General features: G+C 39.9%; 1 protein-coding gene across 5 annotated transcripts in view; it reads right to left on the bottom strand.

Moving 5' to 3' along the window:
- Window positions 1-9,209: 9,209 nt before the first annotated feature.
- The window catches only part of LOC144600287 (serine/threonine-protein kinase 32B-like), a 187,853-nt gene continuing 176,020 nt past the window's right edge, over window positions 9,210-21,042 (bottom strand). For all 5 annotated transcript variants that reach the window (XM_078411876.1, XM_078411862.1, XM_078411881.1 and 2 more), the window contains exons 9-12: window positions 19,040-19,165; window positions 13,709-13,840; window positions 13,073-13,137; window positions 9,210-10,040 (exon numbers count right to left, since the gene is read on the bottom strand). In XM_078411876.1, the coding sequence (XP_078268002.1) occupies window positions 9,905-10,040; window positions 13,073-13,137; window positions 13,709-13,840; window positions 19,040-19,165 (459 nt within the window). In that variant the 3' untranslated portion in view covers window positions 9,210-9,904. The remainder of the gene's footprint in view (window positions 10,041-13,072; window positions 13,138-13,708; window positions 13,841-19,039; window positions 19,166-21,042) is intronic.

Raw genomic sequence — 21,042 nt, 5'->3', positions numbered from 1 at the left:
TGTAAACCAGCATCTGCAGTTCCTTGTTTCTACACGTTTTTCACATACATGTTTCAGTGCTTAGTTCCATCCAGTATGGTTGTACATGTAGTTGATTCATCATGTGTGTTACATGCTGCAGTTTTGTGATGTTGAACCTCAAGATAACATTAACCTATTCAGCTCACTCCATAGCAACCATAGACACCTGGTCTCACCATGAAATAGTCATGCTCACCACTGTCATTGGAGAAAGCTCCACAAAGCAGTCCAGCAATCTCTATTGTGTTAGCTCTCCTTTCTCTGTACATCTGTTGTGCAGAACTTCAGAGAGACCTCTGGAATTCAGCAATCAGTCAGTAGGAATTCTAATCCACTGCCAACCAGGAAGGTAAAAGCTCATTTGAATTACTTTTATATTTTTTATAGAACACTAAATAAAGATTGGAGCATATGCATACAATGAATAAATGTTTCAATGTGCAAAAGCATTTTATGTTGAAATATGTAGAAACAATACCATGGACATAAATTGTTTATGACCAGTGAGTTTGGAAAACATTTATTATAACTAAAATTGGCAATAAAAACTCTGACATATCATAAAACTGTGACATTTTCAAGTGTAGTTTACAAGAACAGTTCATAAATACCTAATGTTAATTCAAGTGATTTACTTTGATTCTGTTTGTTAAAGACTTTAGAACTCGAGAGAAAGGTTGAATCAACACACAGGATTTCAGCATGCACGGAAATCCTTACTTTGCTGTCATTATTTTGCTGATAATGGAGCAGATCATTGGTGATAGCAGCAGAGTTAGGCCATTCAGCCCATCAAGTCTACACCATTCAATCTATCTCTCCCTCCTAACCCCATTCTCCTGCCTTCTCCCCATAACCTTGACAACCATACTAATCAGGAATCGATCTATCTCTACTTTAAAAATATCCATTGACTTGGCCACAGCCTTCTGTGGCAAAGAATTCCACAGATTCGCCACCCTCAGACAAAAGAAATTCCTTCTCATCTCCTTCCTAAAGGTACATCCTTTAAATTCTGAGGGTTTGACCTCTAGTCCTAGACTCTCCCACTAGTGGAAACATCCTCTCCACATCCACTCTATCCAAGTCTTTCACTAGTTGGTACATTTCAATGAAGTCCCCCCTCATTTTTCTAAATTCCAGCGAGTACAGGCCCAGTGCCGACAAACGTTCATCACAGGTTAACCCACTCATTCCTGGGATCTTTCTTATAAACTTCCTCTGGACCCTCTCCAAGGCCAGTGCAACTTTCCTCAGATATGGTGCCCAAAATTGCTCACAATACTCCCAATGCGGTCTGATCAGCGCCTTATAGAGCTTCAGTATTACATTGATTCTCTATGTGCATTGTGTTTACATGCCTGTTATGCTGCTCCAAGGGCAAATTTCATTATTGTGTTGGTACATATGACAATCAAACACTTGATTCTTGAGAACATTCACTTCCTCTATCCTCTTGCTAATCTCTTGGAAGACTTTGCAGAGGCAGTATTCAGCTGTATTCTCCCAGTGCCTCGTGGTGCCTGCTGTTAGTTGTTCAGGTCAGAAGCATAAAGGAGAACAGGGATTACTTCTGCCCATTGGATCATGTTATAAAAGTGACTCTTTATTCTGAAACTGTGTTCACTATACTGTATATTGATTCCCCCTTTCAGTATCGATAATGTTGAGCTACTGAAATTTTATGTTTAAATAATATTGCACTTATTCTTCTAAACTATAATTTGATTCAGCCCAACTGGCTTTGAACTGCTTTCAATGTAAGAATATTGCTCCTTAATAAAGGAGATCTAAACTCGATGCAGTACCCCACACCAATGCCCTTAGGGTGGTAACAAGAATCCTTGACAAATAGAACATTGAACTGAATGGCACAGGCACAATCCCTTCAGCCCACAATGCATGTGTTAAACATGATGCTAAATTAAACTAATCTGTTTTGCCTGCACAGAATCCATGTTCCTCTATTCCCTGCCCATCTGAAACCACTTTAAACACCATTAATTAAATTAATCCCTTTTACCTGCAAGTGATCCATATCACTCCATTCCCGTTAGTCTCTGACACTCAGAGAAAGTTTATTCAACCTCTTCTTGTAGGTATATCAGGTCTAATCCACACAGCATTCTTGTAATCCTCTTCTGCATCCTCTCTGAAGCCTCCACATCAGGTGACCACAACTGCATAACATAATCCAAATGTGCCTAACCAAAAGTTTTATGATTTTCTTTTGCAATTTCATTGATGAGCAGTATCCTTATCTTCCCATTCTATTCTAAAATACTAAAATGTTCTTAATAGCTTAAGAAAACCATAATAGAAAGGATGAGTGGATGGGCGAAAGAGGTTTGGAGGGAATCTGGGGAAGAAGTTTCTTCACCCAGAGAGGGCTGGAATCAGAATGCCCTCCTCCCTGAGTGGATGGTGGAAGTGGGAACTCTCACATTTCAGGAGCATCTAGACGAATGCTTGAATTGGCAAGACATAGAAGATTATGGACCAACTGTTGGTAAGTGCAGATGGGTAAACAATGGTTGCTGTGGATAGAGTAAACTGAACGTCTTGTGTCTGTGCTGTCTGACTCAATGAATTGATGGATAACTGGATTCAAGTGAAACTTTTCATTAACTTTCACATATTCACAGATCGATCATTTTAAACAGCTGTCAGTTAATTAGTAACTTTCAACACCTAAGCTGTGGTTGGATTGTAGCAGTTCATATGTCTGACATTTAACATTCTACCTACTATGTGCGATATTTAGCAGAATGAGCAAATAAACAACCCTTCACTTGAAATGACTTCAGGGAATAATAAAGACTTAAAAATATTATTCCATAAGTCTGCGTTCTTTCTTCCACTGATTTCAGTGCTCATTATCTACTATAATTAACACTGGTAACGGGAAATTAAAGCTTACCCTTCTTTTTGCAATGAGTACATGATCTATTGTGGGAGGAGCTAGGACAAGAGGGCTCAGCCTCAGAATAAAATGACGTAACCTTAGAAAGGAGATGAGGAGGAATGTCTTTAGTCAGAGGGTGTTGAATCTGGAATTCATTGCCATAGAAGGCTGTGGAGGCCAAGACAATGGACATTTTTAAGGCAGAGATTGACAGATTCCTGATTAGTACGGGTATCGGGTTATGGGGAGATGGCAGGAGAATGGGGTTGAGAGGGAAAGAGGGAAAGATAGATCAGCCATGATTGAATGACGGAGTAGACTTAATGGGCCGAATAACCTAATTCTGCACCAATAACTTATGAACATGTATACAGCAATGATTTGTTTTAACCCCAGAATACTGGGGTACAAGCCTTGTTTTTGAATCTAGCTGGATAATACCCTGGTTCTAATGGTCCCCAAACCTCCCCACTTATCTGGGCCGACACAGAAAGCCAAGCAAACTGTTGCTCAACCCCCCATCTCTTATCTAGGCTGACGCAGAACACCAAACAAGCTGCCTGTAGCTCGCTGGAGGTAGAGTGAGGTGTTGGCAGTAGGTCAGCCTCAACAGTGCCATGTGAGGGCCTGTCCTGGAACCTGCTGTTGATATTTGACAAGAGGAAAGTCTGGTGCTTGAACCTGTCCGGTCAAAACTCAAGCTTTTTTGTCCATCTTTGGTTTAAACCAGCATCTTCCCAAAACATTCCCTTCCTAAACATTTTGTCTGCTCCTCTGCGAAATCTCCTCAAGGTATGCCTCCTTTGAAGAAGTTCTCCTCCTCCCTCCGACGAGAGTTCTGCAACATCCTCTCTTGTTGCTCCCCCTCTGTGATTCCTCCTGCTCTCCAACTCTACTCCTTCATCATCGTTACTTTTTTGCATATCTTTTATTCATTTGTTCTATATGACTCTTTATCACCATCTATATCTCTCGTTTCCCTTTTCCCTGTCTCTCAGTCTGAAGAATGGTCTCGACCCGAAACGTCGCCTATCCTTTTCCTCCAGAGATACTGTCTGACCCGCTGAGTTACTCCAGATTTTTCTGCCTATCTTCAGCTTTTTTAATTGTTTGACTGTTTTTGATATTCAATTATTAAGACTGCTCTGTATGTTTTGTAATTAAAAATATGAAAAAATAAGAAATTGAATGTTACATTTAAAGTACCAATGTCATAATTAAAAACACCCAAGATTCAATAAAATAAGTTGATAAAAAAAAGACCTTTATTCTTTATTAAAATTCCCAGGTCAGGAACCCCCACTCAAATGACTAAGGCCTCCAACACCATGCTATGTCTTCCAGCATGCAGCAGAGTGACAGATGTGCGGGAAGAAATTGCAGATGCTGGTATAAATGTACAATAAGATGCTGCAAATGTAAAATTGTCCCTCGTGTGTATAGGGTTGTGTTAATGTGCGGGGTTCGCTGGTCGTTGTGGGCTGAGGGACATGTTATCACGCTGTATCTCTAAACTCAGCTAAAAAACTCAGTCTGAGGAAGGGTCTCAACCCGAAACGTCACCTATTCTTTTTCCCCAGAGATGCTGCCTGACCCACTGTTACTTCAGATTTTTGTATCTATCTTCGGTTTAAACCAGCATCTGCAGATCCTTCCTACACATTGTAACAAGCGCAGAAGCATTGAGATAATTGGTGACTATTGTTACATGCTTTTATTAATGCAATTGAAACTAAGCTTTGATTTTACAGCACAATCATGTCATTTCCTGTTATGATTTCTGTCGATTTGTAGAGAAACCTTGCATGCAACATCAAAAGGAGCCGTGGGAATTTCCATGGATATTTAAATAGGAAATCAGTGGCTAAGGTAAGTGTGCGATCTCTGGAGAACAAGGCTGGTGAATTAACAACATGAAGAAAAAAAATGGTAAATATGTTAAATCAATTTTTTTCATTAATATTCAATGTGAAGTACACTGCAAATATCCCTGGGATATCAGAGAGGTTAATTTAAAACAGCGTGGAGGTACTTGTGGGAAAAAAAATCACAGGAAATTAAGTATGAAAGAAATTTCAGAGCTGTGTGAGGCACCATCAAACAAAAGCCCCCCATAATTAGACTCACTGTGATGGATGTTTCTTTTTTTTTGTGTGTTGGGTGGGGTTGTGTAATTTGCTTATTTTACTGCTTTTATTGTTGGACTGTGGGTGACTAAATTTCGTCCAAAAAACTTGTTTTTTGGATGACAAATAAAGATATCTTGAATCTTGAATCTTGATACATTAGGAACTGCAGATGCTGGAATCTTGAGCAAAACACAAAGTGTTGGAGTGACTCAATGGATCAGGCTGCATCTGTGGGGGGGGGGGGGGGGGGGGGGGGATGGACAGGTAACTCACACAGTTCTGGTCTTCAGGTTATAAAGGTTTTCGGAATCCTGAAGAAGCTGTGGAGAAAATTCACAAGATTTTTGCACGAACTTTGAGAAATAATTACCAGCCCTCTGAATGTCTTTCATGCTTTATTTCTTGTGATTTATTTTTTTACAAGTACCTCCGTACTGTTTTAAATGAAATCCCAGGAAGATTTGCAGTGTACTTCACAGTGAATATTAATGAAAAAGAATAATTTAACATATTTACCATTTCTTGGGTCGAGGCCATTTTTCCGACTGAAGAGTGGTTCTGACCTGAAACATCACATTCAGCCCACAGATGTTGCCCTAACCGCTGTGATCTTCCAGCCCTGTGAGTTTGTTCCCAATACTTAATCTTCCCTCATTTTTCTATTCTACCTTTTTCTAATGAATCCGTCAATTTGCTGCTTTATGACCTTTGAAATCTGTTGCTTTGTTTAGTGATATTAATTATACCTCTTCTGCTGCTCCTGTGTCTCAATCAGACATTTTGTAACCATATTCTGTACATACTCCTTCTTGCCTCCAAATTGCACTGGCTTTGACAGAATTTATTTGAACCTAGACCGTGGCCCCGTTGGCCCCAAACCTCTCCTGCATTGGTGCAGCACCCTCTCCTCACCCCCCTCTCCCCCTCCCTCCTGCCTCCCCTCCCCGTCCCTCTCCCTCCCCTCCCCTACCCTCCCTTCCCTCCTTCTCCACCCCCCCACTCCATCCCCTCAACCCACTTATCCTGCCTCCTTCCCTCCCTCCCCCTCCCTCCCTAGGAGATAGATTTAAACTTTAAAATGTGAATAACTTTAAAAATATAACACCGATTTCAATTAAACTTCTTCCATTAGCACCAATGGTGAGTAAGGTGGCCCTAAAAGTGTTGCGCTATTGTGTACTGTTTTGGCTGTAGTTCTGGAACGAACAAACGAACAAACAAACAAACAAGAGTTTTAGTATCTAGTTTCAGTGTTTTAGTTGCACACCATCCCTCCTTGTCTATTGTCACAGTATCTAAATACAACCCAGTTCGGTGCTCACTACAGGTATTGACATTATGCTCCTGATTTTGAAGTCTGAAAATGGGGATTTGTGTAAATGCAGAACAATGATTTCTTTTGAAGGCACTACAGAATAACATATCCATTCCTCTTTCAGGCTAATGAGCCAAAATTAATCACTATCGTAATTTTTTTGGTGCCATCCAAAGGCTTGATCATGGTCTGGGGTTTACCATACAGTACTTAATTGAAGGCCTTTTGAAAATTCAAATATGCTGGACCCACAGCATAAACGTTTTTACTAGTTATTTCGACAAATATTCAAAAAGATGCTCATGACAATGTCCCCTTTTAAAATTTGTATTGGCTATTGTATTTCCTGTTTCTTGATTTTTAAAATTCTATCTTTGAGTCCTGGAAAATCTTGTCCAGCCGTGGAACAATTGCACTGGGGGGATGATGTTGGGTATCAGGGATAGAGGGAGTGAGAGGTTGCAGGTTGGCGATCAGGGGCTAGACGCAGGATGTAAGCATTTGGATCAGAGAATCAGCTAGGAAGGCCAAAGGAAATTCAACTCAGCATTAGACCAATACTTTAGACTTTAGAGATACCGTGCGGTAACAGGCCCTTCAGATCACCGAGTCCACACCTGCCAGCGATTATCCCATAAACTAGTACTATCTTAAACACTAGGGACAATTTACAATTTTACTGAAGCCAATTAACTTACAACCCTGAATGTCTTTGGAGTTTGGGAGGAAACCAGGTCATCCGGAGAAAACCCTCGCGGTCATAGGGATAACATATAAACTCTGTATGGACAGCACCAGAGGTCAGGGTCATATTGTGAATGTATTGTGAAAAATATTTGTTTCCAAGCTCAACTTTATCCTGAATCATAAATAGGACTATTTTGGAAGAATCCAATTTGGAATTTGGAGGAAATATTATATCTGCACTCACATTTTAATTAATTTGGTTGTGCCCGTTGTTTACAATAAATAAGCAACATATTTTTTTGTGATTTATCAGTCTTCAACTCTATTGTAATTTGGTCTGCTCATTTCCTATGTAATAGTGTTGCATTGTGAATTGTGTTGTGGGCTCAGTGCAGATCTGTTTAGTCAGAGAGAGTCACACAACAGAAATAGGCCCTTCGGCCTATCTTGTCCACGGCAGTCAACATGCGCCATCTAAGATAATCCCATCTTTTTCTCTTCAGTAAATGTAAAATAATATCTGTTATTTGAATGGAGCTACAAACTAAAACATATATATTAAAACTAGAAACAAGTATCAAAAACTATGAACATTATTCAATTATGATTTAATGCTATTGTCACTTTTGAAATAACAACATAACTTTCATAACAGTTCCTTCCAAATCCTCTAAGATTATCCTGGCTGATGTTAAATAAGTGGTCACAGTTTAAATCCCCACTCAGTTCATGCAATGTTTTCGCATTAATGATATGAAAGTACTTTGCGCTACTCAAAATTAAGTATTTTACAATTTTTTTACACGGCATCGATAATGCATTAATTTTATCAGTATCCCGCATTAGGTAGCTTCTCTTGGTGAATTAATGGCAACAGTAAAGACAAATTACAGGTGATAGAGTGGGCATAGCAAACCGATCACTATTTGGCAGTTGTAAGCATCAAAGTGATAGCAAAGGGAACAAAAAAAATTTAAGTAAGTTACCCTAGCATTAACTTGATTTATTCATTATAAATGTTATTTCTGTTTTCATATCATCTCTGACAATAACAGGTTTGTAAAATGTCAAGGAATAGCCATTATCCGGCATGAATTATTGTCAATACACCTAAAATTATAATTATTGTACTTGCAGTTCTCAATCTGTACAAAACCAAACTATTTAAAATGTCAGTGTCAATTAACTTAAAAACAGACATGCCACATACTAGGCTGGGCATTAACACAGACGATGAAATTTATATTAAGACAGAAGTTGTTCGGAACAGAGGGTTCATTATTAACAAAAAGGAGCATGTCACATTTTAACGCTTTAACAACACAGGTTCTTCCCTGAATCCTAAAAATTGTATATATATATATTTTAAATCCAGGTGAAATTTCCATCAGGCCAACGGTATAACATAGTTAAAGCATCAGGGAGATCACACATTAGAACATAATCTTTCTGTGGACATGGTTCAATACCGTGCATATTTTAAAGACAAGATCATAATCATAATCATAAAAATCATAGTCATACTTTATTAGCCAAGTATGTTTTGCAACATACGAGGAATTTGATTTAGTCATACCAATAATAAGCAACAGAACACACAAATTACATTTTAACATAAACATCCACCACAGCGACTCCCCCACATTCCTCATTGTGTTTGAAGGCGAAAAAAAAGTTCAATCTCTTCTCTTCTTTGTTCTCCCGCGGTCGGGGGCCTCGAGACTTCTGTTGTCGGGGTGATCTTTGCTCTTGTAGCTGGCGGTCAGGCTCTCCGCGTCAGGGCGATCAAGCTCGGGGGGATCTCAGCTCTCCCGCGCCAGGCGATCAGACCCCAATTCGGGGCTAGTCAAACCTCCTGCGGCTTGGAGCTTCCCGACATCAGTCTCTACCCGAGACTGCGAGCTCCTTGATGGTGAAATCCGCAGGCCGTGGTTGGAGCGTCAATCCCAAGCAAGGGATCGCAGGCTCTGATGGTAAGTCCATGGCCCCATGGTGGGGCTTAAAGTCAGTCTCGAGTAAGGCCTCCAGCTCCACGATGTTAGGCCGCAGAGCGACTGGAGATACGATCCGGAAAACAATTGCATCTCCAACAAGGTAAGAGATTGAAAAAAAGTTTCCCCCGACCCCCTCCCTCAAACCCCCACACCCCACACCCCACATAAAACAAACCAGAGAACATTGACATAAACATTTTATAACACACTAAAAATAGCAAAAAAGACAAAGAGACAGACTGTTGGCAAGGCTGCCACAGCTGACGGCACCACCCGGCATAGAATGTATCAATTCTCAGGGTTTAGATGGGTTGCCTGCACTTAAAACAGTTTTAATGACTTTATAGGAATCAATGTGAGAAATTGTTTTCAAGATGGTTTAATGATAGGTTCTCAAAGTGTGTATGAAGGAACTGCAAATGCTGGTTTAAACCGAAGATGGACACAAAATGCCGGTGTAACTCAATGGGACAGGCAGCATCTCTGGAGAGGAGAAATGGGTGACTTTTCAGGGTTGAGTCTAAAGAAGGGTCTCGACTCGAAACGTCTCCCATTCCTTCTCTCCAGACATGCTGCCTGTCCCGCTGAGTTACTCCAGCATTTTGTGTCTATTATCAATATTGTTGTCTTCTGTGTAAGGCTGTTGTCCTGCCAATATGTTCACACTTTTCCAGTCTGTTGTATAAATGTAGATAATGGACTTCTCCAGTCATTTCTTTCAAAGAATGATTCCTCTGAGTTGCTTTCTTGTGCAGAGAAGGATACTTAAACCACAAGGCATGCACTGAAATAATGCACACTATAATACAGATATCTTTTGGGTTCTTGGTTGGCTCAGACTGACTCAGGTGGACTAGCTAGGAATAGTTGTGCAAACAGATTCGAGCACATTGTTATTGTGACCATCCTGTGTCTTTTCATGTGTTTGACCGCAAGTTCCATTTTCTTTGCTGGATGTTTGCCCAACTTCTGCTTGTGATTTTCTTAACCTGAAAAGCAAATGCCATAAATTGTTTGAAATAAGCTTGGTCTTCAAGGCCAATTTGGAAGTGCAAAAGATTTTCAATGGCAAGTCTCCAATAATAAATAAATCTATTGTTTACCTACAGAACACTAACTTCCCAAAACTTAATGCTCACTTTCACACTTTGACTGTAAAATTGGAATTTTGTGTCGTGCTATTTTCAAGTTTTTATTTTTTTTCTAAATTTCCTGTTGTCCTGGTTGGCTTGAGATATGCAGTCATATAGCCCGGATGAGTAACAGCATTTTATTTTGTAGATGGCATATTCTTCAGCCATTCCACACTGCTGGCAGAGGAAGTGAATGGTTAGGGCAGTGGTTGAGGTGTGAGTCAAGCAAGCTGGTCCCCTCTAAGTTTCATGAGTGTTTCTAGTTTAGTTTAGAGATACAACATGAAACAGGACCTTCGGCCCACTGAGTTCACATTGATCACCTGCACACTATCTACTACTCCCCATGGTCTATTTTTGTCCAAATCTGACACTTCACTTTCCTTCTGGATTTTTCTATTTCCAAGTCAGGGGATAGATTAGTGACCAATATATATTATAACTTACAGACTTTCAGAGCTATCTCAATCATGCTTCCTCTCATTCTGCTTCTTACATTGCATTCTACTAGCTCTTCTGCTTCTGTTGCATCTGTTCAGATAATGAGACCTTCCTTTATCCTTAACTGTGCCACCAGGATGTTACCTGGACTTGTGGGCTTGAGTTATAGGGAGATGTTGGATAGGCTGGGACATTTTTCGTTGGAGCGTAGAATGCTGAGGAGTAACCTTATTGAAGTGTACAACATCACATCACAAGGGGAATGCTCACACTTATTCTCTCAGGATGGAGGGAACTGATGATTCTGAAACTAGGGAGGCACAGGCTTAATATGAGAGGGGGGAGATTAAAGAGAAACCTCAGGGGCAATACTTTCACTCAAACAGTAGTACATATTGGAATGAACTGCTGGTGGAATCTATGGAAGCAGATACAATGAAGACTTGCAATAGATATTTGGATAGATATATGGATAAGATGGGTTTAAAGGGCTCAGGGCCAAATGCAGGCAAATGGCTCAATATGTCAACGTGGTCAGACTGGGAAGAAGGGTTCTGACCTGAATTCTCGTCTTTCCTTTCTTTCCACATATGCTGCCTGACCCACTGAGTTCCTCCAACACTTTGTATTTTGTTCAAGATTGGCACAACATTCTGGGCCGAAGGGCTTGTTCCTATGCTGTACTGTTCTATGTTCTATTCATAGCAACAGTTTGCTTTAGGGGAGATGAAAATGGTGCAATTTCATCTTCAGGGCATTAGATGTACAATCAGGGTAAGCAACAGTGTACCCCTTAATTAATTTACATTGAATTATTCATGGTTTTGTTGCTTTTTACTGAGTATGGCTGTATGGTAACTCAAATTTCACTGTACCTTAATTGGTACAAGTGACAATAAACTTGAATCTTGAATCTCTTGCAGTGTAGATAATTAATCAAGAAGTAACAGTTGATTAGTGAATTAATTGCCAAATTCGATACTGAAAGCATTAATGGAAAGAGACTGGATTATCCAGAGAAAGAAAAAGAGTTAAATGTTTTTATATATAAACTTCAAACAGTAATCAATAACTGGAGGATGTCAGTGAAACACAAAGTACTGGAGTAACACAGTGGGTCAGGCAGGCAATTCAGTTATCATCTTATGATTTGATGAATTGGTCCCCTTTTGACTCAAGATTATGGGTGGTGAGGGGAGATCTTGTTTACTGTCTTTACCTTCTGGTAATTCTCTTTCCCAGATGGAGGTGATGGCGGCAACGGGGCTTTGTGGACAGCTGCAGCTGGATTGTGAAATAATGTCACAACCAGGCGACTATTGCATTTGGACTCAGTAGCTGTTTCAATACGATAGAACTTTATTTATCCCAGGAGGGAAATTGGTCTGCCAACAGTTTTGTATACAAAATCATGAGAGGAATAGATTGGGTAGATGCACAGAGTCTTTTACCCAGAGTAGGGGAATCGAAGACCAAAGGACATAGGTTCAAGGTGAAGGTGAAAAGATTTAATAGGAATCTGAAGGGTAACTTTTTCACACGGAGGGTGGTGGGTGTATGGAACAAGCTGCCAGAGAAGGTAGTTAAGATGGGACTATCACAATGTTTAAGAAACAGTTGAATAGGTACATGGATAGGACAGGTTTGGAGGGATATGGACCAAGCGCAGGCAAGTGGGACTAGGGTAGCTGGGACATTGTTGGCCGGTGTGGGCGAGTTGGGCCGAAGGGCCTGTTTCCACACTGTATCACTCTATGACTCTATGACTCTATTCCAGCATCTGCAGTTTTTTTGTGTCTCCAAAAGGTTCTACAGTTCAATATCAAACGTGTCACTTTTCCCCACGGCTTGTTCCATGTTCAATCCATTCGGGGGGTGGATTGGGAAGAGAAGATAATGAAGTCCCAATATTTTACATTTAGCATCTGTGCAGTCCTTAAAAGCATTCTGCATTTACAATGAGCCAGCACGTGTCCGTGGCATGGTATCTGCTGCTTGCAAAATAGCAGCAATTCCTCAAAAAGATGTTGGTGTCATAGTCATACAGCACAGAAATACACCCTTCCACCCATTAAATCTACTGGTAATTAAACACCCAGTTACTCTAATTCTATTTCATTCTCTCCACATTTGCATTTTATCAGCTCCCCCAGACTGGTCACCCAAACACTAGGGGTATTGCACCGATTAACCTGCCAGGCTGCACATCTTTGGAACACCAAAGAAAACAGGTGCACCTACATGAGACAGGGAGTACTTGTAAACTTCACACAGACAGCACTTGAGATCAGGATTAAATACAGCTGGAGGCAGCAGATCTATCAGATGCACCACTGTGCTGCCTTATTCTTGTAGCGGCAGTATCACTCAGGAACATGGTCATTCTTGATTTTGATGTGAATCCTTTTAATAATGCCCGTGTGAAGCTGAGTAATTAATGCACTTACTTTTCTCTGTTGAATATGGTGAAGTCATTGTGGACTGTTTCCAGACACTGTTGAAGATGGCCATTCTTCAAAGTTATGAATGTTCAAGGAAAAAGCAATAAGAACATGTTAGATTGAGAGACACAATTAATCCAGCTGCAAGTGCTTCACTTTAAGTTTGAAATTTAAATACTGAACATATCTACTTTAATAATAAATGGAAAATAAAGCATGATTTACTTTCTTGTTTTAATTCATTATTGCTATTTTTGAAAAGTAAAACTGGATTATATCTAGAAAATCTACTCTTAAAGATAACCTTTAAAAACATATCATTGATCCCAGCAATTTTCTGTGTTCCATATTGTAACTCTGCAGAAGTGCCAGGTGCATTAAGTGCATTCTCAAGATAGAATCTCAACAAGAATAACCTTGGCTTCTGAATGTCAAGCTCTGAATGTTTTTTTGATTGGTAAGAGAAGCACTACCTCCATCACCAAAATAAACAACAGAACATTGAATTGGTCCATAATTTCAGTATTTCTTTATTGTGATCACTCAACCCACTGAAAACTGCAGCTGAAGATTTAATGTGCCTTTTTACGATGCAGTGCCAATGTGGAATGGGATGTCTCAAGTTAGATCAAGGCATCTTACCAGAGGTGAAGATTCTTTATTGAGATCTTTCGATTTATTCTTCGCCAGCCTTTTCTTTTTCTTGTGAAGAGGTTTCGACTCCAATATCATTTCTTCTAGTTCAAAGGTTGGATCACAATTCAACCTTCCTTTCTGTTCGAAAAGAGAAAATGTGGCAATCGAACAGTGAATGTCAACAATGATATCCTCATTAAAAGTGATTCATTATGAAAGAGCAACTGAGTTTAATACCTTTTGTCACTGAGTTTTAAATTGAAACTGCAAGTGCAGCTGGTATCCTTGATAAAAATCTGTTCAAGAAATTCTTCAAGTTGATGGTGTTTGTAAGATGCAACTGTTACAGTTTAGTGTGGTGAATGGGGTAATAATGTGGAACATATAGCAAAGATAAGAGATAGTTGGTGAGGGCAAAATGTTACTGGTGTCCAAATAAAGAAATGTAATGGATTGGGTTTTCAACACATGAGAATTATTTTTGTGCAACTGTGTTTCAATCAAGCATACTGCCTTTAAGTTCCAAGGGGAGAAGAACTATTGAGTAAGGTTTTGCCTCTTTTATTCTATGCAGCCCTTTTGCTTTAACCTTCTCTGTATTTCTGTCAGAGAGGGAAGGCTTCAATGCTAATGGTTTTGGCAATGCTTCCCTGCTAAGTTTTTTTACAAGCTATTGCAGAATGGGTTCAAGCATAGGGAACCTGTCAGTCATTTTGATTCTTTGGATTAGATTTGACTATAAGAAGTGGGTATAAAATATGCTAATATAATACATTTGGGTGAATTTTATGAAAACTTTTAAACAATACTTGTGTTAACATTCTTGGGAGAATCAGGTCATTTTAATCCATGGTTCCCAAACTTCTCTACACTGGGACTTTCCTTACAACATGTGTGATTGAAAGATTGAAAGATACAGCATGGAAACAGGCCCTTCAGCCCACTGACTCCAAGCTAACAATCGGTCACCCCGTTCACACTTTTTCTATGTTATTCACTTTTGCATTCACTCTCTGCACACTTGGGGCAATTTACAGCGGCCAATTAACCTACAAACCTGCTTGCCTTTGACTTATGGGAGGAAACCAGAGAACCCTAAGGAAACCAAGTATCACTGTGGATTTTACTTGCAACCATGGAAATAGAACTAAAGTAATTCAATAAAAGCAGAACATGCAGTGGGCAGTCAGCAGGCAAGGCAGCATCTGTGGTGAGAGAAACAGAGTTAATAGTTCAAGTTGATGATTCCTCATTAGAGCTGGAAAAGTGAGACAAAAGGTGTGTACATTTCCAAGGGGGTTGGGGCTGTAGACAATAGAGGAAAGACCAGAGTTGTCCATGTTACACAATCACTTTTGGTGGTTATCTAATATAACTGAAATTAATGTCTGTAATTTATACATGATCTGTAATTTATACATGATCTGTAAAGAGAAGTGTAAGTAGAGGGAGATGGAAGATGGTTGAGGGCAAGTACAGTGGAAAGAGAATGAGAGAGAGAAAATATGATGAAGCATTAAGAACGCAGAATGCAAAGTTACTGGAAGTCTGAAATGATTTTAAAAAAGAATGGTGGAAATAGCCTTCTTTATCACTTAATCAATGCAGCATTTCCAGCCCAACTAGATGTCTTGTTCATTCCTAGTCACACCCAATTATCCTTCCCCAAACATCCTCCGAGAAACAATTTTAGGGTTACTGCCAACAATGCAGTAACTCCAAACTGTCATCATCACCAGTCAACTAGCTATCAACACTAACCAGGTGTCTACAATCCATTAGTCTTGAATCCACATTTTTTAACACAGGGATTGAAGCAATTTCTAAGCGCAGTTGTCAACATTTTTGATGATGATTGGACTTTGAGTATGCAGCTTATACTGAAAAACTTTAAAATATAGACGGTCATAACAAGCTAACAGTGAGTGGATACATGACATACAATTCAAAGTAACAAAAGTAAATGTAGGAGCGATAAAGCATCCTGTGAAAAACATGAAATTGAATGGATAAGAAGAATAAAGAATTGTGGGATTACTGTTACAAAAATCAATAGAGATAGTGACAAAATTTAGAAAAGTTGCAGGCAATAGATAATTTTTATTGAAAAAGAATGCAAAGGCAGAGAAGATTCATTAGGTTTTAATTGAACCTTTTCTAGATTGTGCTTGAAATACCACAAGAAAGGAAATCGAGGCTTATTGGGACATGTTGGTCAGTCTGGGCAAGTTGGGCCGAAGGGCCTGTATCCATGCTGTATGACTCGATCACTATGAAGCTCTGGAGATGTGTAGAAAGGAATTAAAAGGCTGTTACCAAAACTGAGAGGAGCAAATTTAACAGAGACCTTTAAAATGATGGCTGGGTTCAGTTAGCTGAATGTTGAGTCATTGTTTCCACAACCAAAGGGTACCAGACCAAAGAGGGAATAATGAAACACAGGTTAGGCGTAGCACTTAGGAGGAGTTTTTGACAGACGGAATTGGGAATGCATTCTATGACAAATGGAGCAGTTGAAGCAGATAAAGTAAATTGTTTTGAAAGGATATTTAGTTTCGAGCTATAGTGAGGAAACAGGCCCATCGAGTCCACGTCAGCCAGCGATCTCCGCACACTAACACTATCTAACATACACTAGGGACAATTTACAATTTTACCAAGCCAATTAGCCTACAAATGTCTTTGGAGTGAGGGAGGAAACCGGAGCACCCGGGGAAAACCCACACAAGCAGCATCCATAGGGTCAAACCCGGGTCTCTGGTGCTGTAAGGCACCAACTCTACCGCTGCGCCGACATGCCGTACGGTTTATATATGTATATGAAGGAGGTTGGCCAAGTTGGAAAGATTAAGTGGTGTATAACAGAACCAATTTGAAGTATTCGTGTGCACCAACATTATATTTTATATAAGGGACAATTGAAAAAAGTCTATTCAGTGAACTTCAGTGAACATACTTGTTTCTATGTTCTCTATCTTTGAAAATAATAAGCTGGTTCCCCATAATATTGAGCATACTGCAACTGGCCTGATTCTTGGTGCTAGCAAGATATCATACCCTCATATAAGTGATTTACCCTTGCACTCAAGGTCTGAATCTGTGCATTCTGAATTTGAAAGAACCCATAGATGGTAACATTGGAAGGCCATAATGGTGTTGGTTTCTTTTTGCCATGCGTTCTGAGATAGAGTGTATCACTCTATTATCACATTTATTTTGTGTGCAATGAGCCCTGACTACAACTCACATACTAAAAGATAATAAATACTGTATAAATCGTTACAGGTGCTGGATGTCTGGCTCCCCCAGCATGGTGGTCAATATATTTAAGGAAAACAGAAAAGTTTTAATGTTTTGTATCGTGACAACTTACAAAATAAGAGTAGAAATGATCACGCAGACCCTGACATCTGCTCTGCCAATCAACAAGATTATGATTCACTCATTGTCCCAAGACAAATGTATTGACTGTTCCCCATAACCTTGATTCCCCCAGAGTCCGAGAATCTATTTGTCTCATCCTTCGATGAAGTTAATGATTAAGCATCCACAGTTTTCTGGAAGAGAGAATTCTAATGATACATAACGCTCAGAAAGGTGAAATTCTACCTCACTGCAGTCTTCAGCAAACAACCACTTATCTTGAAGCTACACTCCCTAGGTCAAAGGTGTGTAATTTCTCACAAGATACCTTCTGAATTAGTATTGTTTCCCTTGACAGTTGGGACTGAAAACTGAGGACAGTATTTGTTGCGAAGATTTTAGCAGAAATTCATTAACTCAGTTAGATTTGATAAATAGGTACTTAGATTACACTAGCGAATAGGAAAGCCATTTGAATGTTTTCAGTCATTGAAAGTTAGCATGCAGTAAGCATGCAGCTACAGCAGGCAGTGAAGAAAGCTAATGGCATGTTGGCCTTCATTGCAAGAGGATTTGAGTTTAGGAACAAGGAGGTCCTACTGTAGTTGTAAAGGGGCCCTTGTGAAACCGCACCTGGAATATTGTGTGCAATTTTGGTCTCCTAATTTGAGGAAGGACATTCTTGCTATTGAGGCAGTATAGCGTAGGTTCACCAGGTTAATTCCCGGGATGGCGGGACTGATATATGATGAAAGAATGGGTCGACTGGGCTTGTATTCACTGGAATTTAGAAGGATGAGAGGAGTTCTTATAGAAACATTAAAAAATCTTAAAGGATTGGACAGGCTAGATGCAGGAAAAATGCTCCTGATGTTGGGGGAGTCCAGAACCAAGGGTCGCAGTTTAAGAATAAGGGGTCAGCCATTTAGGAGTGAGATGAGGAAAAATTTCTTCACCCAAGGAGTTGTGAATCTGTGGAATTCTCTGCCACAGAAGGCAGTGGAGGCCAATTCACTGGATGTTTTCAAGAGAGATTTAGATTTAGTTCTTAAGGCTATAGGAATCAAGGGATATGGGGAAAAAGCAGCAACGAGGTATTGAGTTTAGATGATCAGCCATGATCACATTGAATGGTGGTGCTCGCTCGAAGGGCCGAATGGCATCCTCCTGCACCTATTCCATGTTTCTATGTTTCTATGTTTTTCACCATTATCTTCAACATGTCTGAAAATTTGAAAGAATAACCAGCCACCTTATACTTTTACTTATTGTAATTTGTTCCCTCATTGTCTGGATTGGAGTGTATTAGTTATAAGGACAAGTTGGACAAACCTGGCTTGGTTTTCTCTGGAGGGTCAGAGGTTAAAGGACGACTTGGTAGAAGTTTATAAAATTGAGAGGCTTAGATAGGGTAGAAATATCCTATCTGAATAGGGCGGAAATATCAAATACTGAAGGACATAGGTTTAAAATCAGAAGGGGAGCGTGTAAAGGAGATTTACAAGGCAATTTTTTTAATGCAGGGAGTGCTAGGTACCAGGAACACGTTGCTAAGGGAATTAGAAGGAGATATGGTAGCAACATTTAAGAACCATTTAGGCAGGTGTGAAATGGTGATGGATGGAGGGATACAAGCCATGTGCAAGCAGATGGGATTAATTTGATTTCACGCTGGTGCGTACATGAGACTGTGGGCATATTCCTGTCCTGTCCTATTTTCTATTCATTTGTTGATTGATCCCTCTCACAGCAAATTTAATTGATAATTTTTTTTTTTTAAGCATTTGGGAGAAGTTCGCTTTTTGTAAGTGAGTCCCACTGGCAAAAGAAAACATCCCCCCCCCCCCCCATTGTTTCAGAATGTGTATATTATCAGCTTAATTAAGTGCAATGATAAAACCAAAGTACAGGAATTAAATTAATCAATCAATCAATCAGTACTAATATATTTTGCCTTCATTTAAAAAAACTTACATTAGGAATAAAACCAGGGGTGAGATTCTTCTCCAGAACAGCATCCCAATTGACATCAACTAAGTATGGAGAATTCTGAATGTCCTTGAGACTTGATAGGCGATACTCAGGCTCTTTCACAAGAAGCTAACGTGACATAAAATACGGTATTTTAACATTGTATTTTTATGCTGGTTGATAAAAGACGAAACAGACATTAGTTTTTGAAATTGATTTCAAAATACATACATTTCTAGAATTAAATAGTTTGCTACGTAATTTACAGGATTCTGGAATAGATATTTGATCTGGTTCAGAGAATAGGAGTTATTAATTGATGCAATTAAATTCAGTTTAAAAATAAATCTTGAAATAAGAACCACTAAGCTTTGATTGCTGACTAATTTCCTCTGAAGCACGGAAACTGCCATCTGGTCTCACCAGGTGAGGTCTATGTGTAATTGTGGTCACATACCCGTGTGGGTAACTCAATCACCTTCCACTTCATTCAGTTATATCAGGTAGAAAAAGCTTACCACCAACTTCTCAGAATAAATAGGATTGGAAAACAAATTCTGCCTCTTGTCCGAACTGTCACATTCAGATGGAAAAATTAAATTGATTTCCAGGTTCCTGGCTGTTTCTGCTGAGAGCCTCTTCCATAAGCATTTAAAATGATGGCCAGCATGATTGGGTGGTAAAGTTAGATGCTCCATTCTAGAGGACCTATATACCACTATTCCTTTAAGTGTCATGAGGAGAAACTGGCCAATGTAATGAGTGCTTTGGGAATCTAAAAGTACTATTAAGTGGGTTATTAGAAGGTGTTTTGATCATGGCATTCATAGAGTCATAGAGTCATAGAATGATACAGTGTGGAAACAGGCCCTTCGGCACAACTCGCCCACACCGGCCAACAGTGTCCCAGCTACCCTAGTCCCTCGTGCCTGCGCTTGGTCCATATCCCTCCAAACCTGTCCTATCCATGTACCTGTCTAACTGTTTCTTAAACGATGGGATAGTCCCAGCCTCAACTACCTCCTCTGGCAATTTGTTCCATACACCCACCACCCTTTGTGTGAAACAGTTACCCCTCGGATTCTTATTAAATCTTGTCCCTTTCACCTTGAACCTATGTCCTCTGGTCCGCGATTCCCCTACTCTGGGCAAGAGACTCTGTGCATCTACCTGATCTATTCCTCTCATGATTTTGTACACCTCTATGAGATCACCCCTCATCCTCCTGCACTCCATGGAATAGAGACCCAGCCTACTCAACCTCTCCCTATAGCTCCTATCCTCTAATTCTGGCAACATTCTTGCAAATCTTTTCTGAACCCTTTCAAGCTTGACAATATCTTTCTTATAACATGGTGCCCAGAACTGAACACAATATTCTAAATGCGGTCTCACCAACGTTACACACAACAGCAACATGATCTCCCAACTTCTGTGACTGAAGAAGGCCAAAATGCCAAAAGCCTTTTTGACCATCTTATCTGCCTGCAACTCGACCTTCAAGGAACCATATACCCATACTCCTAGATCCCTCTGCTCTAAAACACTACCCAGAGGCCTACCATTTACTGTGTAGGTCCTGCCCTTATTCGACGTCCCAACATGCAACACCTCACACTTCTCTGTATTAAATTCCTTCAACCATTCCTCTGCCCACCTGGCCAATCGATCCAGATCCTGCTGCAATTGTTCTCAACCATCTTCACTATCTGCAAAACCACTAACTTTTGTATCATCTGCAAACTTGCTAATCTTGTCCTGTATGTTCTCATCCAAATCATTGATGTAGATGACAAACAGTAACGGGCCCAGCACCGAACCCTGAGGCACATCACTAGTCACAGGCCTCCAGTCTGAGAAACAACCTTCCACCATCACCCTCTGCTTCCTTCCATGGAGCTAATTTGCTATCCATTCGGCTATCTCTCCTTGGATCGTTGGTTCAAATGGGAACTGGGTAATGCTTGAAAGGATAATATTTGCAAGGGTATGGGAATAGGAGGGCA

This window comes from Rhinoraja longicauda, chromosome 1 (assembly GCF_053455715.1).
Source record: "Rhinoraja longicauda isolate Sanriku21f chromosome 1, sRhiLon1.1, whole genome shotgun sequence".
NCBI classification, from domain to species: Eukaryota; Metazoa; Chordata; class Chondrichthyes; order Rajiformes; family Arhynchobatidae; genus Rhinoraja; species Rhinoraja longicauda.
Note: the sequence above shows the minus strand (reverse complement) of the source record. Positions and strands in the feature narration are given on the sequence as shown.